At 38.7% G+C, this 22,078-nt stretch overlaps 1 protein-coding gene across 1 annotated transcript in view; it reads right to left on the reverse strand.

The window, feature by feature from the left end:
• The window catches only part of Iqcm (IQ motif containing M), a 469,797-nt gene that overhangs the window by 367,422 nt on the left and 80,297 nt on the right, over positions 1–22,078 (reverse strand). Inside the window, exon 3 of the mRNA XM_037206157.1 lies at positions 1,999–2,076. Coding sequence (XP_037062052.1) covers positions 1,999–2,035 — 37 coding nt within the window. The 5' untranslated portion in view covers positions 2,036–2,076. The remainder of the gene's footprint in view (positions 1–1,998; positions 2,077–22,078) is intronic.

A 22,078-nucleotide genomic window follows, 5' to 3' on the forward strand; every position in this document is an offset into this window, starting at 1 on the left:
TATCTAAAATTAATGAGTAAATAATAAAAGGTCACCTTTGAGATTCTCTGTGTTACTAAAAACCCAAAAATAAGTAACACATTATTTTAAGCAATAACAAGATTTTATAATAAACTATATTTTAGAGTTTGAAATTATCACAATAAACTGACCTGAAACATGAATGCAAATAATATTTCCAAAGAAAGGAATATATGTGCTCCTCTGATTCCAAAGGTTTAGAGTCACATAAAAGAATTTCATATATTAATCTTTAAAAAGTCTCATTCTTTGTACAAACTGGGTTGAATCCTATAAGTGTGATGTTTCTCTTACTGCTTTAGTGGTTCTGCTGAGTTACTCCAGTAAGCCTCTAAGCTGAGCAACAATAAGAAAATCTAGTCATGGAACCTATGACAGAGAATGAGCCATCTCTCAATTATAACACAGGATAAGCCTCTTACGTGTCCAAAAAGCCCTAGGTGACGGGAGCCGTAAGCCTAAGCGTCCCTTGACATAAATGCTGCCATATTTGGGTTTCTCTCCTCTTTTCTTAGATCTAGGCCTTGCTTAAGTCTCCATAGCACCAGAACCTCTTCCCACAGATACCAGAACCTCTTCTCAGATATCAGGTGAATGAGCTGCAGTTAGACAAAGGTAGATAGATAACCTTCAGAGCAACATTTCCTGCTGGCAGAACAGCCCATAATTAAGTCCCTTCCTGCTTGCAACCCCCATAATTAAGTCCCTTCCTGCTCTCAACCTCCTTTGCCTACCTATATATGCCTTGAGAGTAAAATAAAATTTTGGAGCTTGATCAGACGTCCTGTCTTGCTCTCACTCTTTGTGTCTCTTGTCCCTTTCATTCGCCGGCCCTCCCTTTGGGTCCCTGTTGAAGACCCCGCTGGCCAGGGCACCTAGGGACTTGAAAACATGTATTTTTCAAAACCATAGTATGTAACTTGCTGCATTCAGAAGGTTTCACCACTTCCTAGTCAAAGACTTTATTTTCCAGAAGGCCTTTGCAAAAATTTGCTAAGAAGATAAAGATTAATAATGATCACATGGGTGAGACCATCTTGCATGTACAGTCCAAGAAAATACCTGATGGTCTGTGTGACTGATTTCTCAGGATTTGGGAAAGACACTCTCAAGCTAAGCATGTTGGCACACACCTGTAATCTCAGCATTTGAGAACCCGAGGCAAAAAAGAGTTTGAGGCCAACCTGGACAACACAGCAAGATGCTGTCTCAAAAAGTAAAAAAACAAACAAAAAATGTATAAAACCCTTAGGCACAGTGGGACTTGATTCTGCATAAACTCAGTAAGTACCCACTAAGTACTCTGCTCTGTTCAGTGCCAAACTTCTCCAATGCAATACTAAATGCACCTGTTCTCTAGCTACTATAGTGCAATTTATAAACAAACTCCATGACATTTAGTAGAAAATATACTATAAGAGAGCAGCATAAACTACTACTAATCTGCTCACCATGTAAGAATTTTCCTTTAAAGAGTCAAAGCTTTATATTGCATTACTGTAGAAAGGTTTAAGATAGAAATGTCTCCAGAGAAGTGACATTGTCGGTTGGATCCCAATTCAAGCAGTGGCCTTAAGTCTGTACTTCTTTAACTTCATGAGCCATGGGACCCCTCCTCTTTCAGTAAGAATAGTGCAAACTCTGGTTTTCTACATCTAAGCTCCTACTGAGTTTTATTTTAAAGGACATAATCTTTGGCTAAAATAAACATATATCTAACAGGTAAAAACCAAAATGTTTCAATATAAATGCCCATGTACAAAAAGTCACTTTCTAAACAGTTAAAAATGATCAGTTGGTAGTCATGGCACACTTAGTTTCACCAGGACATGTTTCAAGCAGTGAATGGCCTCATAGTTGTCATAAGTCATGCTAACACATGGCTTGTTCTGGGAATAATTAAATAAGAGGAAAAGACTCTTCAAAGCATTGAGAGTGTCTTGCTCTATATATGAATTAGGAAAACATGGTACTCACCTTCTACTCCTTCAGGTATGGCTTCTACAGTTGCCATAATGGTCAGGTAGGGTGATCCTTTATGAATAGTGAGCTCTGCTGTTGCGTGAATGATAAAGATGTGATGATAATTCATTTTAGCTATTTCTTTTATTCATAAATAAATAAAATAAATATCTAACACTTTGACATTTAATTCCTCTGATCTGAACTTTCAGTGTCCCCTCTTTGAATGGTAGGACTCTAATTTAGGGAGTGTCTGTATATGTTCTACCTTAGTGGTTCCAAACAATCTTTGCGAGGGTTTAGATATCTTGAAATTTATTCCCAAAGGTTCATGTGTTGGTTGCACAGCCCATAGTGTGGCAATGATGATGTGAAAGACTTAAGAGGACAGAGTGAAAGGTCTTTCAGTCAACAGGAGTGTGCAATCAGAAGAGGCCACAGCAGTACTCTAGCCTCTCTGGCTTCCTGTTTCTGAGCCATGATCTCTCACTTTCTCATGCATTCCCACCATGAGGAGTTCAGCAAAGAGCGTTCCCCACCCCCAGAGCTGGAGCAAAGCTGGCACTGTGCTCTTGCACCCCTGAAGCTGTGAGTTAAATGAACCACTTTTCTTTATAAATTGAGCTTGCCTCAAACATTTCATCTATAGTAATAAAACTGAACTACAGCCCTGCTCAAACTACTGTTCCACATTTAGTAGGCAGAGAAATGAAACAAATTGTCCAGATAAACAGCTATTTTGTGACATAAAGAACTCAAATTCAAATACTTGAGCCTAAGATCCTGTGAGAGCTCACCTAATTTCTTTACTTTCTTATTACTAACCAGTTCATACATGGCCTATACCTTATGTACTCCAGCTCTGAGCCTCCATTTGTGTTAATCTGCAACTTAAAATGCCTGTTCTCTTCCCATCTCCAGCTGTGGGATGTTCTGTATGGCAAATGTGTTGCTCTGATTGGTTAGTAAATAAAACACTGATTGGCCAGTAGTCAGGCAGGAGGAAGTATAGGTGGGACAAGGAGGAGAAGAATTCTGGGAAGTGGAAGGCTGAGTCAGAGACACTGCCAGCCACCACCATGACAACCCACATGTGAAGATGCCGGTAAGTCACAAGCCATGTGGCAAGGTATAGATTTATAGAAATGGATTAATTTAAGCTATAAGAACAGTTAGTAAGAAGCCTGCCACGGCCATACAGTTTGTATGCAATATAAGTCTCTGTGTTTACTTGGTTGGGTCTGAGCGTCTGTGGGACTGGCAGGTGAGACAGATTTGTCCTGACTGTGGGCCAGGCAGAAAAACTCTAGCTACACTCTCCTTCATGATTTGTCTAGTCTCAGGCCCTTACCTCTGCTTTATGTAGTTATACTGTCTATGCTGTGTAAGGGGCTGAAAACAGGAGTGGTGTCTCTAAAAGTCCTGTGCCCCCAACAGACTGCACACAGCCTGAAAGCAAAGCTATACTTAAAATATTGGAAATTATACTTAACGTTCAATGACTCTGGATGACTGTCAAAATCACCCGGGGAGGTTTAGGAAGCATACCAGTCTAGAGCAGAACCTAGGAACTTCACTTTAGAAGTTTACCTAAATGTTTGTTAGTTGGAAGTGACCCCTGCCTTAAACCTGGCCCCAGTAGTTCCTAATCTAGTTTTCCAATACTAGAGATGCTCGAGAACAGACTGACTAATGCGTGTCTCGAGCTGAACCCTTCTTCCTACATTTAACACCACACGCCTTTCCAAAGCATTATGCACAATGCAGCAAATGTCTCTACAGCTACAGAGCCACTCCCACTGATGCCAACTCCTGTGCACTCGGTGGCTGCTCCATTATAAACAAGAATGCTATATGCTTTGCAGGGCTCCACAGAGTCCTTGCTCTAAACTCTAAATATAATCGTTCAGTAGGCTGATGCAACCAACATGCTGTGAAGAAGTGCTCTGAACTTGTTAAACAGTTGTGAGATTATTGGAATAAGCATAAACTTTGCCCTACGGAAGTCATGACTATAGTCACATGCTCTCAGGTAAAAGGTATAAAATTTTTCCTTGGCTTCTACCCAGAGGAAGAAACCACAGCAGCCACATCTTTAAAATCCAATCATCTAGGGGAAGTATTTCTCAAATTCTCCGCTTTATACTGTAGGCAAGAACACAGAGCATGCTGCTGGTCTGCCTAGTCCTGCAAGCAGATCTTAGTGAATCAAAACATAGCCCCACCCTTGGCAATCACCAAGCAGTGCTTGTCTTCTCATATTTCAATATAAGAGAAAAATGAAGTTGCTTCATGCTCTGTCGTTTCCTTATTTTTTCCTCTATAGCAATGGACTTCTCCAGTGCTGCTTGCTGCTGCCCCTTAATCAGTGTTCCAGGAGTGACATGCCATAGCAAATGGGCTGGCAAGAAAGGTGTGCCACTGTCCTTTTAATGCAGAAACCCGCTAAGCTTCCTGTGGGATGCTTTCATGACAGTGCCTGCACAAAACCAAAGAATATGGGGGAGGCTGAGCCAGGAGATGGTGGGAGGCAGCTGCAGATGTCAGAACTGCTGAGAGAAGCACACAACAACACAGGCATTAGGAACTGTGGTCCCTGTCCACTTGAAGTACCTCACAGATAGTTGTGAGAATCCAAGTTTCCCTAGGTGTATGTCTATTGCCTTCCTGTGCAAGAGGTTTGTCATCATCAACTTTGGAAGAAAAAGCCAAAATAAATAACAGAAGTATTTACCAGGTGTCATAAAGAAGCAGTGTTATGGACCTGTGAGGGTGGTTAGTTTTCAAATATATGACAGCATCAAGGACTGAGGATGAGATAGAAGAAGGTTCAAGAGACATCTGGAAGGCTGGAGCAGTAGTAACAGTGAAAGCATGATCGTATCAGCCAATCAAAACAAGATGCAAGCTGATACAATCCTGCTCTGAATATTGGTCCTGAGATAGCAGACTATGTAACCTGAAAATATCAGAAAATATGGCTGTACAAAAGACAGAGCACAGAAAATACAAGTTGAGAATGTACATGGGTACAGGGTATCAACTGTGTGCCTGATTGGAAAGAAGGACCTAATTTTCTGTTGCTAAAACAGGCAAGGAATTATTTGCTTTTGTTTGGGGGTTGTTGTTGTTGTTTTTTCATGGTATTTAAGTAATCAGTGTTCTAGAATGTAGCTTTCAGAAATTTAGGAACTTTATTTCCTTCCCTGCAATACTTCCATTATGCAGAACAGTACCCAGAACACAGAAGTAATAATAAATGGTTGTAGATTGAGTACTTACACACCAGCATGCCTGACAGGGATGCCCTTCCCTCTCACACCTACTTTATCCTGAGATGCACACATCCATTTACCCTCTCACTCCAAGTAGATGAAACTTTCCAAACTGGCTTTCCAAACTGAGTAACAGGAATGTTTAGGATCTGTAAGCTATTCTTGTATGATAAAAAGCAAACATAATTGGAACTTATTTCCTACTTTATCAGTAAAAGACTGATATAGTTGGTCATGGAATCTACTATACAAAGTCTACATGTTTCCCAAAGGCCTATATACTAAACCCTTGGTCTATAGCCTATGAAAGTGCCAGAAGGTGGTGAAATTTCTTAGTGAGAGGCTATTTGGGCACTGAGACATAGAGAATACTAGGACAGGAGGCACCTTTCTCCCACTTGCCATGAGGTGTGCAAGCACCCTGTATCATATATTCCAGGCTTAATGTACTGTGACACCATAGGCAAAAAAGACAGAGTTGAGCAATTTATGAAGAAAACTGAATCCATGAACTAAAATAAAACTTTCCTCATTACATATTGACCATCAGTATCTTGGAAATCGTAGCAAAGCAACAGAAAGATGACTAATAAAGTATCATTTTTAAGAAAGTATTTGGAGCAAAGAACTGCTGTGTGATCTAGATCACACTTTAGGAATCTGAAGAAAGTAGTTCAGCAGTTGATACAAGAACAAATGAAGAAGTCTTTCTTTCAACCCTAACTTTCTCCCCACTGTCCTTCCATCTCGAGTCTCCAAGCCTTCAGTCTTACTTTTACCTCTACACTTAGCTCTCAGGCACTTTACCTACATCTACATGTTCCTGGAGTCACAGGCATCAAATCATCTTATGTTTCTATTTGCACATTCAATCCATCAATCTGGGCTATCAGCCTCAAAATACAGCTGCCATTCACCATCTTCCCTCTTCCAAGCAGAATCACTTCACCCTGAACTAATGCAACAGCTTCCAAACTCAGCCACTCTTAGCCGGTCTCTGTTCGCCCTTCTTGTAGCAGCCGTTCCTCTTCTACACTGTGGACCACATGGTTTCTTTTCTACAGCTTCTGATTGCATTAAAGACTTGACCTTTGTCCTGAAATCATTCATCTCATAAAACTGAGTAAATATGGATGAGAAGCTTGGGGCTGCAATCCTAAAACTTCACAACTCTGGAACTAAGTCAGTGGGTGTGTTTGACTTGTTTCAGCTTCATTTTCCTCATTTAAGTGAGAAATTATTGGGATAGAATACTTTTAAAGGCCCCTCAGATTCTAAAACTATATTAGTGCATTGTTCTATATTTTTGGAATGAAAAATAAACAGTTGGTTCCAAACACCAGAAATCAACTATGTGGTCAAGACTGCCTGGCTCTCCTTTGTACACTGTCCTGTGTCTCAGAAGCTCTGAAGCAAGACCTAAAGGAAGCCAAGCAGGCCGGGCTCCCACAAACTGGGACACCAGATAGAACAGAAAGAAAGGAGACCCGGTTGTCATCCCTGTGCTTGCTGACTGGACACAATGTGACCAGCCACTGCTGGCTTCTGTGGCTGCTGCTGGAATGATTCTCACCAATATGCCTTCTGTGCTATTGTGCACTATTTCCTTAGACTGCAAGCAAAGATAAACCCTTTCTTCCCTGAGTGTCTCTGACAAGTATCTTCTCACTATACAGAGAACAGTAACTAATACCAGAAAGAACCTTAGACTGCTCATCTTCCACACGTGTTTCCTGACTTCACTGCCAAGTCTCTGGTTCCTCTAAACTGACTATTTGATAGCTACAAACCACAGGGCTAAGAAAAGACAAGGAAAGAAACTGGACAGCTTGCTAGGAAATATTAGGCACATAAAGTAGACAAAAGTACACTAGATGATAAGAAGATTAAATATTATGAACCTAATTTGCCAGAAAACCAAAATGACATAGAGAGAAGATATGATATAAACTTCTGACCTAGGGGTCCTGTTTTCCAGGTAGCCTCCCTGGTAGTATGAGTAGCAGTCCAGTCCTCCTTGTTCCACATCTAGCATCCTCCTATGAGTGAGTACATACCATATTTGTCTTTCTGAGTCTGGGTTACCTCACTCAGGATGATTTTTTCTAGATCCATCCATTTGCCTGCAAACCTCATGAAGTCATTGTTTTTCTCTGCTGAGTAGTATTCCATTGTGTATATGTGCCACATTTTATTTATCCATTCTTCAGTTGAAGGGCATCTAGGTTGTTTCCAGGTTTTGGCTATTACAAACAATGCTGATATGAACATAGCTGAGCAAGTGCTCTTGTGGTATGATTGAGCATTCCTTGGGTATATGCCCAAGAGTGGTATAGCTGGATCTCGGGGGAGATTGATTCCCAATTTTCTAAGAAAGCGCCATATTGATTTCCAAGAAAGACACGAGGATCGCCCAGTGACGGAGAAATGGCTGAGATCTACATGAACAGCCTGGACATGAGTGGGAGTAATGAAGGGCGAGGGTCAAGGGAAAGGGAACCTGTGGGAGCGGGAGATCCCCAGCTGGATCAAGAACAGAGAAGGAGAACAAGGAATAGGAGACCATGGTAAATGAAGACCACATGAGAAAAGGAAGAAACAAAGTGCTAGAGAGGCCCAAAGAAATCCACAGATACCCCCACAATAGACTGCTGGCAATGGTCAAGAGACAGCCGGAACTGACCTACTCTGGTGATGGGATGGCCAAACACCCTAATAGTCATGCTAGAAACCCCATCCAAGGACTGAGGGATCTGGATGCAGAGATCCACAGCCAGGCCCCAGGTGGAGCTCCAGGAGTCTAATTAGCGAGAAAGAGGAGGGTTTGTATGAGCGAGAATTGTTGAAACCAAGGTTGGATAAAGCACAGGGACAAATAGCCAAACAAATGGAAACACATGAACTATGAACCAATGGTTGAGGGGCACCCCAACTGGATTAGGCCCTCTGAATAGGTGAGACAGTCAATTGGCTTGATCTGTTTGGGAGGCATCTAGGCAGTGGTACCGGGTCCTGTGCTCATTGCATGAGTTGGCTGTTTGAAACCTGGGACTTATGCAGGGACGCTTGGCTCAGTCTGGGAGGAGGGGACTGGACCTGCCTGGATTGATTGAGTCTACCAGGTTGATCTCAATCCTGGGGGAGGCTTTGCCCTGGAGGAAGTGGGAATGGGGGGTGGGCTGGGGGGAAGGGGAGGTGGGCAGAACAGGGGAGAACAAGGGAATCCGTGGCTGATATGTAGAACTGAATGGTATTGTAAAATAAAATAAAAGGAAAAAAAATAAACTTCTGACCTTGAATGTCAGATAAGACAGGAGTCCAAGGGGGCCTATGCACCACATGGCAAACACATAGAATAGCACTTATTTCCCCATGCAGACGTTGTTCTCTGATTCACTAACTCAGGTTACTAGGTTATGCAGAACCAGGAGATAGGAAGGAATAATATTTGAGTCCTTAGGCTGCCCATCCCCCAGCACAGATCATCACAATCCAGGAGCTCAGTGATCCCTGCAAACTCAAATTCAGTCTCAACCCTTCCAATGCCAAAGTACATGATCTTTGCCAAGCCACTTAGCCTACCTGAGCCCTAGTTCCTCATATAAAAAAAAAAAAAAAAAAAAAAAAAAAAAAAAAAACCAGAAGATTTTAAAGAGACCAATATTTGACAAACAAGAATTTCATCTATATTTACATTAATTCTTGGAAGACAATGGAGACAGCGGGTGACCACCTGGCTCTTCTGATGTGAGCTTGGAGCCTCCCCAGGATGCACCTCCTCCCCTCTGGTTTATCTTTAGCCACTACACTTTAGGCCCAAAGAAGTTCTGCTTAATTCTTTCATAAGATAGTTGTCGACAATTCAATGATGGTCAAACAATAACACGTTAAAATGTTTCCAATATTTCCATTCTGACACAAAATATTTAAATCTTTAAAGCACAAAAGAAAGTGATTTATTATTGATTTTTTGGGTTTTATTTAAGTTCTCAATTAATTTTTTCAAAAAAAGATGTTAAACTGAGAACTTTTTAAACCTCTCACATTATACTTTATAATTATTTGCAGCTTTCTGCTTGATTAAATTATAATCCTTTTTTAGTCCCTGCCTTATTATTATGGTTACTAGGAAACTGGATTCTGTCAAGGAAGCAGGTAGACTAACTGCAGATCTTGACCTCTCCATCCACTCCTCCAAATCCAACCTCCCATCATCATTCTCAGCTCTGAAGCAGAACACCTACTTCCACCTCTGCTCTGACCCTACCCCAGCTCCAGTGGATCACACAGATCTTCCCCTCTAAACTTCCACCCACCCACTCACTCTATTATCCCAACCCTCCACTCCATCGGTTATTCCCTGGGAACCCACAGGCTCCTCCAGCCAGAGAAGCAGGTGGCCTCCTGCAGCTCTTCACCTCCTCTCCTCTCCTTGAAGCCCACCACCAAATCTGTAGCAGATCACCTGACTAGGCCTCCCCCTCCTGTCTGCCCCCATCTCAAGCCAATCATGAAGATCTCCTCCTACAACCTTCCTCCCCATTTATTCTGGTATCCCGGCTCTATCTCTCTGATAATCAAACATTACCTAGCAGTGGCAGATTATGGCTGGGTTGGTGAGATCAGACTATCACTCCACCACCATGGCTAAGTAGAATGACTTTCAGAGAATAAAAGGATGTAATCACTGTCAGATGGAGCATACATTAGTAAAAGGATCAGCTACTCCAGGGAGTTGAAACATTTAGTCTTTACATAAACATCTAAAAATACTTTACAAATCAAAAAAAATCAATTTGCAAGGAAGATTTCCAAATGGAAAATAGGTAGGTGAAATGATATTCAAAATTCATTTGTTATTAAGAAAATAAGGCTAAAAGCCACAATCACATACCCAAATAAATGACTCTTTAAAAGTACCTAATGTTGACAGAGACATAGATCAACTCAAACATTCACTTATTACCTATTGGAGTACTAACTGGTTATCTTTGCTAAACTAATTGGAAAAAATCTTCAAAAACTAAATCTCTACCAATAAACTAGCCTTTTTAATTCTCCTTAAAGGTTAATACCATTCACCAAAAGATACATGTAAGAAAGATCACAGTAGTACTATGTAAAATCAAAATAATATAAACAATTCAAATGTCCACCAATACAAGAATAAATAATCTGCATATTATATACACAGTGGAAAAACTTGCAGCCATGACACTGGACTATTATATACAAAGACAATTGGTTCTCATGTATAGTCTTGAAGAAAGTAAGTCAGCATAGAAAGGATATGATTTATGCTTTAGTTGATAGAAAGTTCAACATTATGCATTGCAACCTCTGAGGAGAGGTGTTAGTGTCTCAGATGAGGTCACATAACAGCTTCCATATTCTAGTAATTTTTGGCATGTATGCAGTGCTGGTTTCCAATACTTTGTAAGTATTATTCATTAATCAAACCCTTGGAAATAGTATGTACTTTTCCAATATCTCATTTACCAATGAAAAGTACTTACTAACACTGAAAGTGACACATAAAAACTTTGAAAATAACCTCTAATCATCATTAACAATTTTATCATCACCTGATTATCCTTCAAAAGAAATATGAAGTACAGAGCTTTACGAAAAGCCAGAAGTATCAGAGCTACCCTGTAATCCCCACCAGAACAAATTCTAGCTTTTGAATTTTTCTTTATGTCTTCCATTGATTGTGTACATAGCTAGACATGTAATACTACTCCACAGAAGGCAGAGACTCTGCTGGGAAGATGGGTCAGCAAGTAGAGTACCTGCTGAACAAATGTAAAGACCTGAGTTCAAATCCCTTTGGGGGGGCGGGTTGTGTGAGTTCTTAATCACTTAAAGTCTGATCATGTAGGGCAAGTGTTTGTAAACCCAAAGCTCCAATAAGGAGATGAGAAGTGGAGACGATAGAATCCCAGACATGTTCTCAAGTTCTCTGTCCTAGAAGACAAAGTGGAAAAACAGTAGGGACCATGTCTCAAACAAGACAGAAGGTGAGAACCAACACTTAAGGTTGCCTTCTGGCCTCTACCTGCACACTATAACATGTACACACACACACACACACACACACACACACACACACACACACACTGTTGCTCTGAAGTTTTGCATTCTTCTAAATTTCCCAAGAGCTCCTAATACATCTTTAGAAATCTTACTACTACTAAAACCTCCATGTAACCTGTCATACATTTTCATAAAGTGACTAATATAGTATCTTGGTGGGAAGACCATAATTATCCAAATGAGAAACAAAGTTAAGTACTTTGGTCCAAAGTGATCAGTAAACACACACACACACACAACTGGCTTCAGAAAGATTCACATTTTACTATATCTTTCTCACCCAAAATTCTCATAAAAGGAAGAGTTAAGCTTTCCTTGAGTAAAATATTCAAGTATTATAAGTATGTCTTACACATTTTATATAAGAAGTTGGGTAAGATAAATCATCAGTTTGGAAACATATACATATTCAAGTAACACTGTAAAGACTGTGTAGGTTGTATTTAGATATTTATGAATATATATGTGTGCATGTGTGTAACACTAACAAAGAACAGGAATCCATGAATTTGAGAGGAAGAAATGAGGAGTGAAAGGGATTGGAGGAAAGATACAATATTTTAATTTTTAATTAAAAGACTCTTGATAAGAAAACTATAGGTAGGAACATGTGACCAGGAACAACAACATAAAGCTAATAAGCCCTCATCTATGGAGCATTATGCCACATGAGGTATGGTTGAAAATATCTCATAAAGATTCCCAAATCAATACATGATAACTAAGACATGTTGTGCATGTTTTTGTGTAATTTTTATAGATAGATGAAAATGGTACTACTATAAAAGTATATTTGGCTGTTAATTGCACATGCCTAAAATAGAAGCCATTAACATTTTATAAATAATAATAAAAAGTAAAAACTCACTTTACAAAATAGTTCCCTATTGACATGTTTGGGATATTTTGCAAATAGTTCAAAACAACAATGAAATACTATAAAATTAATGACAACAAATTAAAGGTCAAAGCTATTAAATTGCTTGAAAAGAATTGTACTGTACTTGGAAATGCTGAAGTTGAATACCTAGTCCAAGAAATTGAAACAAATCATAGTCTACCCCTTCCTCCTACTCTGAAGTTTCTTTATAGTCAAAGACCTTGAAAAAATTCTGATTGATGTTGGAGAGTTCATATTTAAGTAGCAGTTTCAAGTAATATAATTTTAAGACAGCAAGAATCTTAAGTGTTGTCTTTGAGCCCCCTTCATATAGGTGAGAAAAATGCATTATGGGTATAAATGATTTCCACTGAGCACTGGCTTTGTGGATGAACTAGAAGCAGAATTGAGGTCTCTTGACTCCTGATAAATCACAATTCCTGAAATTAATTAAACAAACAAACAAACAAAATTCTTGCAGCAAATTGTATTCCCCCTCCAGGACATCTTTCATGCCTTGTCTTCTTCCTACTGACTGAGTTGACCTTTTTCCCCACATTGTTGTAATAGAGGCAATATTGCATCATGGTGAAAAGTAAGAGTTTGTGCTTCGTCAGTGTTGGCTCAAGGACAGGGCTTCTCAGTTTCCAGTCACGGTCTTGAGCTTTGCAAAACCAATGAGTGAATTGTGCCAGGACATCATTGTTCTGAAAACCCAAGAGGCCTGAGTCCTGTGAGACATTTTTGACTGAGATAACTCAGAATATTACTTACTCTTTTAAACAAAATCCTTTATCCTGTAAAATATAGATCATGATGATGATGATCCTTATAACCCAAAGTGCTGCTGTCAGATCAAATAAATGACTACATTGAAAATTAAGTACAGTCTCTTTCCATGTAAGAGATGAAAATTATGGACATTATTTTTAAGATAGAGATAATATACATTCTCTGAGAATCAAGACAAGCAACAGACTCAGGAAAGTGTGGCTAGCACAGGAAGAGCAGAAAACATTAAGAAGGAAACAGGAGGCCAGAGGCCGTAAAGACCAACATAATCAGACAGGAACGGAATTCAGAGATCATGGCATGCATGATATATGACAATAAATTCTATTTTAATCCCATAGTTAAATGAAGATTCTATAAAAGATTAGAGCAAAAGAAAGGAACTGAGGGACAAGTTTTCCTTATGGAGTGGAATGAGCTGGAGATGCACTTTCAGTCCACAAAAAGGAGCCCCGAATAGGAAGCAAAGACAGAGGTGTGGCAGGGATGAAGTTGTACATGCAGTGTCCCAACTCTCAGAAGGAGGCAGAGGAGACCTGGGGATTCAGTACCACTGAGATACCCATAACTCAGCATGAGCCCCCCAAAAAGGCAGGGAGCAGGACCAGGCTCTGCTACAAACAAGCGGCCAATAAGAAATAGAAAATGCAACTTCTACCTGCTGCCAGAGGCATGGGTTCATCCAAAGTTCTGTATTTGGAGAAGGAGGAACAGAAATGTGTTCACACCAAGGAGCCATGCCAGTGCCTGGCTCAGGAACAGGATTGCATCATTTCCAACACTGCAGGGGCAGGAGCAGGAAGAACCAAGGGAAGACTGGATCTGAACTGGAAAGCCTCCTGGGAGCCACGATGTGAATCAGAACATGAGCACAGAAATAAATACGATATACAAACACAATAAAACTTCCTAGTCTATGTAAACTAGGAGGCTATAAGATAACTTTAAAATTATAAAACATGTGTCCAAAACCAACACTGGAAAAAGTAGCCAATAATATCAACAATTGGAATGAATTACCATTCCATAGGAAATAGGAACAATAAAAGGGTATGAAAAGGAATTTAAAATAAGTTACACTCTACCATGAGGCAGAGGAGTAAATAATATTCCATTTAAAAAGAACATCAAATATGAAAAGAAGCCATCGTAAGTAAAATAGAGATATAAAAAAGAACAAATCAGAGCTTCAAAACAGAAATATGTTATTTGGAAAAATTATAAGCTCAATGTACAGAATGAAGTCTAGATTGGACTAGATTAGGAATTAGAAGATAGCACTGAGGATTTACCAACAAAAAGATAGAGAAAAGGAAAGAAGAAATAACAAATAAAAGACATAAAGACTGAATGACTCCAGTGTGTATGTAAAGGATGTTTCGGGAAATAGAAGAAAAACAATATTTGACCTGTCAGTATCAAAAAATTATGTGAATCTCAGACTGAAAGTACACTCCAGAAGCCAAGCAATAAGAATAAAATAAATCCACACCACACTTCGCAGTAAGCATGGAAAATAAAGAAAAAGTCATGTATGATCTTTGTCTCTCATGTGTGCTCTCTGTGTCTTGCTGTCTCTTTTCAGGATTTTTGTCTTTGTGTTAGCCTAACATCTACACTCCTAGTGGATACTGAGAAGCATGATGCAAGCCTCAGAGAAATTGTTTGCTGATTCTGGATCTGCACAGAGCACAGCCTTCAGCTGTGACATTCCTCAGAATCACACTCTCCAGGAAGTTACCTTGTTCAAAACCACACCCCTTTCCCAGGCAGTCCACTCCTGGCGGCAAGTCAGCACAGAGTGGTCCAGCCCTGGATAACTGTCCCAAGTCAGGACTACTCTGAAGAACCTCAGCATCTGTGCTCCCAGGAATCTGTGGGGCTTGCACTGGACTAGAGCACAGTTCAGTCTATACCTCTGGCCAGACTTGCTTCCTCTTAACCTGGAGCCCAGGGTAGACTACCTTTATTAGGAACTCTTGAAGTTTGCTGAAGTTCTAGCTACAAGATTGTGGGCCAAATAAGTATGAAGTACCTGCTGGTCCACATAAACATCCAGGTAATACTCTACACTCTCTTCCTTCTTCCTAGCCTGCAGAAATGCAGGTAACTCTAAAGTGTCTCTGACTCTGGGTATAGAAAATAGTGGAGACACAATAAGCTTGTGGGTTATTTATTTATTTATTTATTTTAATAATTGCTTGGGGGACTAGAGAGATGACTGAGAAGGTAAGAGTTCATATTGTGGGCTGGAGAGATGGCTCAGAGGTTAAGAGCACTGGCTGTTCTTCCAGGGGTCATGAGTTCAATTCCCAGCAACCACATGGTGGCTCACAACCATTTGTAATGAGATCTGGTGCCCTCTTCTGACCTGTAAGTGTATATGCAGACAGAACATTGTATACATAATAAATAAATAAATCTTAAAAAAAAAAAAAAAGAGTTCATATTGCTCTTTCGGAGGATCAAAGTTCTGTTCCTAGACCTATATCAAGCAATTCACATCCACCTCTAACTCCAGTCCCTGGGAGATGAATACTCTCACCTCTACAGACATATGCTAATGCACATATATCTACACACAGGCACACAATTTTTTAATTAAATGAAAGTTAATAATTATTTAGAGGAGAATCTGCCTCATTAGGACAGTTCAGTGAATAAAAATCACAAGACAAAAAGTTAGTGATAATTAGGGGTTAATTTATGAGTTTTAATCTTAGCTTATATACTCACACCCCAGATTACAAGTTATATAGGCACTGGTATTTAGGGATTCCAGCTTCACCAATGCATCTCCAATACTTTGGCATTAACTGCAAATCACTGTCTTTGAAGAATAATGAATAAATAAATAAATGACTTGAATTCTCATAGAGAGAAGAGACAGGCAATCCACAACAGGGTGCATCTGACAGAAGACAATTTTATAAACATGAGGGATATTTAATATAGATGAAACTATACTTTCTTGAATATATATTGATATATATGCATATATATGTCAACAGAGAAATTGTCCCTCATGACTATAATCTGCTAATCTTCAACCATGTAATAAAGCTATTCCAGTAGAAAATAAACTTTTATCAAATGCACTGCAACAACTGGGCAGGAAAATACAAAGGAAAAAATGTCTCCATAAAGACTTTATGCTATCTACAGTATACAAATTCCAAATTCCTTTTAGATAAGATAAAACCCAAATCACATTTTTTGGATAATGACTTTTTTCAGACATAACACCAAAAGTAGTATCTATGAAAAGGAATAACTAAGAAACTGGCCTTCATTAAAATTAAATTTTTGTCTGTAAAATAACATTTTCTAAGAGGATGAGGAGACAACCACAAAATGAAAACATATTTTAAACTGTCTCTCTGATAAAGGTCTGTTATGCAAAATATTCAAAAAACATGCACTACTTAAAAAACATGCCAATTAAAAATATGGGCAAGAGTGCTGCAGAGATGGCTCAGTGGTTAAGAGCACTGGCTGCTTTCCAGAAGACCAGGGTTTAATTCCCAGCATCCACAGGGCAGTTCAAAACCATCTATAACTCCCTCCCGGGGAATGCAACATCCTCTTCTGACCTTTTTGGATCCTGTACACACAAAGAACATGTAGGCAAAATACCCACACATGTAAAATTAAGAGATTTAATTTTTTAATTAAAAATGAATAACTTTTAACATAGACCTTAAATGAAGAAGACATACAAATGAAAACTAAGCATCTAAACAGATGCTTCATACTTTAATGGTAATTTGCATCATGGAAATGCAAATTAAAATAATGATGAAATCCCACTACGAATCTATTAGAATAGCCAAAATCTAGAACCCTGGTGGCGTCAAACACTGAGAAAAGACATGGACTGGTAGGTACTCCCTTTTGCAGCTCGTAGGAATGCAAAATGTACAGACACTTTAGAAGACAGTTCTGCAGATTTTCACAAAACTAAACACTCTTACCACATAGTCCAATGAACATACTCAGTATTTAGTTCAAGAGTTGGAAACTCATTTCCATGCAAACATGATTCTTTACAGTAGTTTCATTCTTAATGATTAACACAGAAACAAACAAGATGTCTTTCAGTAGGATGGAATATTAGGTTTTAAAGAAAAATAAGCCATCAATACATAAAGTTATACAAACAATGAAATAACCCATCCTAGAAAGGCCACTATGATCCCCACAGTGAAACATTCTAAAAAAAGTAAAAGTCTATCAACAGGAAGATGGTAGTAGCTGGTAGGCAGACCTCAGAGACATATAAATATAAGAAATACATCTTCAGTGCAAGTACCTCATTGAGAATGTGTGCATCTTTGTCCATAAGGGAAATGTGTAGTTCTGTCTTTGCTGGATCTTTATGTGGTTTAGGTATCAAGGTACCTGTGGCCTCATGAAATGAACTGGGTAATGTTCCTTCTATTTCTATTTTGTAGAATAATTTGAGGAGTATTAGCCTTAATTCTTCTTTGAAAGCCTGATAGAATTCTGCACTAAAGCCATCTGGTCCTGAATTTTTTTAAGTTGGGAGAGTTTTAATGACTGCTTCTATTTTGCTAGTAGTTATAAAGTTTGCTTAAATTGATTTATCTGATCTTGGTTTAACTTTGGTAAGTGCTATGTTTTGTGAAAATTATCCGTTTCTTTTAGATTTTCCAATTTGGTGGAGTACAGGTTTTTAAAGCATGTCCTTATGATTCTCTGTACTTCCTGAGTATCTGTTATGTCCCCCTTTTTATTTCTGATTTTGTTAGTTTGGCTCTTGTCTCTCTGTCTTTTGATGTGGATAAGAGTTTGTCAGCCTGATATTTTCAAAAAACACTTTGCTTCATTGATTCTTTGTTTAGTTTGTTTCCTTGTTTCTATTTTATTGATTTCAGCCCTGAATTTGATTATTTCTTGCTATTTATGTCTTTTGTATGTGATTTCTTCTTTTTGTTCTAGAGCTTTCAGGTGTGCTATTATGTTTCTAATATGAGATCTCTCCAACTTTTTAGGTAGGCACTTAGTGCTATGAACTTGCCTCTTAGAACTACCTTGTTTTTCCCAAGTTTAGGTGTGTTGTGCATTTGTTTTTATTCAATTCTAGAAAGTCTGTAATTTCTTCATTTCTATCTTGACCCCTTTTTCATTCAGTGGTGGGTTATTGAGGTTCCATGAGTTTGTAGGCTGTCTGTCATTTCTGTGCAGATACCTGTCTTTAATCCGTGGTACCTAAAATAGTATAATTTCTAACTGCATTCTAAATAAGTACCCTTATACCCACAGTCAAATGTAGCTCTCATTCTTCATCAGAGAAGCTGTTTTTTGTAGGCAACAGAGACCATTAGAAATCCACAGCTGGTCAAATTTCAGTGAATATCCAACCCCAACTGACTCATCTACAACATGACCCACTCATGGGGTCACTGTGGAAGTGGGGGCAGAAAAACCATGGGAACAGAGAACCAGATGTCTGCTGTGAGACAGTCTCTTCTGTATATGACAAGAAAAGACCTGAACAATGACAATAGCAGTTTCCCTGCTAATATGGATGGGGGAAATCCCTTAAGGTCTTACCTCTAGATGAAGAGCTATGAGCAATTAAAAGCTGCTGAAAGAGGGAGGATCAGTTTTCTCCAGGGATGAAGTCAATCCTCAAGCCCTAAAAATATCTACATACAAACACCACCAAATGGATTCAGCAAGATATGTGTGTGTGCAAATATATATTTCATGAATACATACATATACATATGTAACAATAATTAAAGAATAAGTAATGGATTTGAAAGGGAGTTGGAAACACAAGGAGTTAGAGGGGAAGAGAAAGGTAGAGATAATGTAAATACTCATGTACAAAATTCTAAAAATAAAATTTAAATTTAAAAATGCAGTTCATAATAGAAATTTTTAAATAATTAGAACTGGGAGTTAGGCAAACACATACAAAGACATCAGACCTGTAGAACATACATAAAGCAATATCAAGTAGCAAATTGAGTGTATTTACAAAAACAAAACAACTCTAATAACTCTGATAAGTACAAAGCAAAAAATATTAATTCTGAAGAAATAGAAACTAATAAACAAAACTGCTCAGAGTAGAAAAAACTCCATTAAATGGCACAGCAGGAGCAGTCAACAGAAGCAAAGTCTGGTTCTTCCCCAACAGTAATGAGGTGCACAGTCTTCTAAGTTCTAGCGACCAGAAGACAGGAAGCAAGAAGAGAAGGGAAGGAGAGAGAGGGCAAGGCACAAACAAGCAGCTACAAGCTGAATGCAAACAGACACAAGTAAGGCTGGACAGTGATGAGGGCCAACACCAAGGGAAGCGTGAAGGCCTTGTGAGCCCTACAGAGAAGAAAAAAACAGAATGGGGTGACAAAAAGCTCAGAATGCGCTAATGGGAGAAGCCTGGGAACAGCAGCAGCAGGCAACTAGATATGCTAGTTCTTCAAGTATTTTCCTAAGTAGAAAGCTGGGATTGCCTAAAATGCAATCAACTTAGAATAGAATGCTTTTATTAAGAACTATTTATGTAAGATTAAAATAATATACTAGAAGGCCGAAAGTGAATTAATTGTTCTTTTTACATTTAAATAGCTCATTAACAGAAATCAAGATAGTCATTCAAAAAGCAGAGCCAGCCATCCTCCAGAGAAGAACACTATATTCAACTACCCATTAGGGTCTGGGTCCCGGTTTCAATTTAAAGAGACAATTTTCAGGAATGAAACATGCATTAGTTTATTTAATTTTTACTAAATAGATGTATATAAAAGCTACCGATAAATTTAATCTATTAATTTATGTTTTATATACATATACTTATTTACTTAAATTTGACATATTTATGATATGTTAAAACATTAATAAATATTGTGAAATCAATCAAAATGTAATCCTAGCACAGCTAGGAATGTAGCTTAATAGAAGAGCACTTGCACATCATACACAGGCCTTGGGTTCAATTCTCAGCACAGAAATAATAAATGCCAGTTGAAGGACTGGGGATATAGCACAGTGGCAGAGTACATGCACAGCATTCATGAAGACCTGAGCACTCAATAAATAAATAACAATCTGGGTCTAAACATTTCCCAGAACTTTTCCTTGGAGATATCTTCCCCAACAGAACTCTCAAACTATATTCAGTGAAGTTTTTTATTTTAATGGAAAAAATATATCAAGGCATTGATGACATTGCTTATTAGAATGAAGAGAGAGAGAGAAAGAGAACAAAAAGAAACAGTATCAGCATCTTTTTTAAATTATTTATTTTAATTTCTTGAGATTATACAACATATTTCCCCCTTTCCTCCCTCCAAACCCTCCTATACATTCCTCCTTGCTCTCTTTCAAATTCATGGCCTCTCTTTTTGTCATTAACTGTTGTTACAAATTATATATATATATATATATATATATACACACACACACACACACACACACACACACACACACACACAAAGAAAAAACCTTCTCAGTCCATATAATATTACTTGCATGTATGTTTTAAGGCCTGATCATCTGGTATTGGATAACTAATTAGTGTGCTCTTACCTGGAGAAGACTATTTCTCCTGTGCTCAACATTCCTTAGTTGGCTGTGGTTCCAGACAAAGATTTATGTAAATTAAGCTACCTGAAAGAATGTCTAAATTTGCCTCATTGGATTAAAAAATCAAAGAGGTGCCGGGCGATGGTGGCGCACGCCTTTAATCCCAGCACTCGGGAGGCAGAGCCAGGCGGATCTCTGTGAGTTCGAGGCCAGCCTGGGCTACCAAGTGAGTCCCAGGAAAGGCGCAAAGCTACAGAGAAACCCTGTCTTGAAAAACCAAAAAAAAAAAAAAAAAAAAAAAAATCAAAGAGGAAAAGCTTTAAGTATTGCTGTGAGGACATTTCCAGATAAAATAAACTCAGGAGCCAGACCTGCCCTGAATGTTGATGATACCAATTCATAACTTGGATGCCAGAACTTTATGAAAAGGTGGGAATTGAAAGCTTGCTGGGTGCCCACATGGTTTCTCTTCTCTGCTGCCTGACCTACCCAGATGGAAGCAAGCAGACTGCTGCCATGCCTTCTCTATCATGGCTCAATCCATGGGTCAAATATGTCCTTCCTCATTTAAATTGCTTCTTATCAGATAATTGATCACAGCAACAGGAAAGTGATATGCTGTTCCTAAAACTCCCAAAATACATGAGAACAACTACTAGTCCATACTCTTTGGGCAAGGACTGCTGTGACCTAGGCCACAATGTGAAGCAGATAAGAGAGTACAGAGCAGGCTGATAAGGTACTTTTCCTTACGCAGCCCTTCCCTGAAACAGGGCCACTTATGACAAGGGCTGCAGATGCTCCACACTGTTTTAATGGTGACTTGATGCTGCAGTCCTGCTCCTCTGGCCTTTTCTATAAAGCACCCAGCTCCAGGAGAGAAGTTACATTCAACAGCCTTGTTACTTAGTTACTTAGAGGTTTCACACCATGGACTTGAAAGAAATAATTTCTACTCCAGATTAATTTATCAAAAGCCTATTCAGTTGTAATTCAGGGATAAGGTTCTCCACAGACTTTTACCACCTTAAATAGACAAATCCCTAAATATTTATTTAAATCACTTTCCTAAATTACTCTCAATAGAGATATTTGTCCCTTGACATAAAGGATTCTGTAGTAATAGAATTTGCAAAATCTTACACTTAAATACATGTTTAGACGAGGCACACAGACAACCAAGACCATCTTCTATAACTCTAAAGGAATTAAAGGCTAAGGTGTACATGCAGCAAATGCGGTTAAAATCAAACTACACTCCATCTGATATTGGCCTTCATCCCAAAAACATATGGCTTCTTGTTTTATGCTTCATCATCATCACTGTCATCATCAGAAAGCAATAACATGGAGAAGACACTATGCTGACTCTTATGATGGCATAGTATAGTTTATATGACATCAGAAAGAAAGCCTAACCTGGATACTAAGGTATTAGCTAAGAAGACGGACAAGTAGATGCCAGATCCCAGTTTGGAAATTAGACATTAGC

Source organism: Peromyscus leucopus, chromosome 5 (assembly GCF_004664715.2).
Source record: "Peromyscus leucopus breed LL Stock chromosome 5, UCI_PerLeu_2.1, whole genome shotgun sequence".
Classification (NCBI taxonomy): domain Eukaryota; kingdom Metazoa; phylum Chordata; class Mammalia; order Rodentia; family Cricetidae; genus Peromyscus; species Peromyscus leucopus.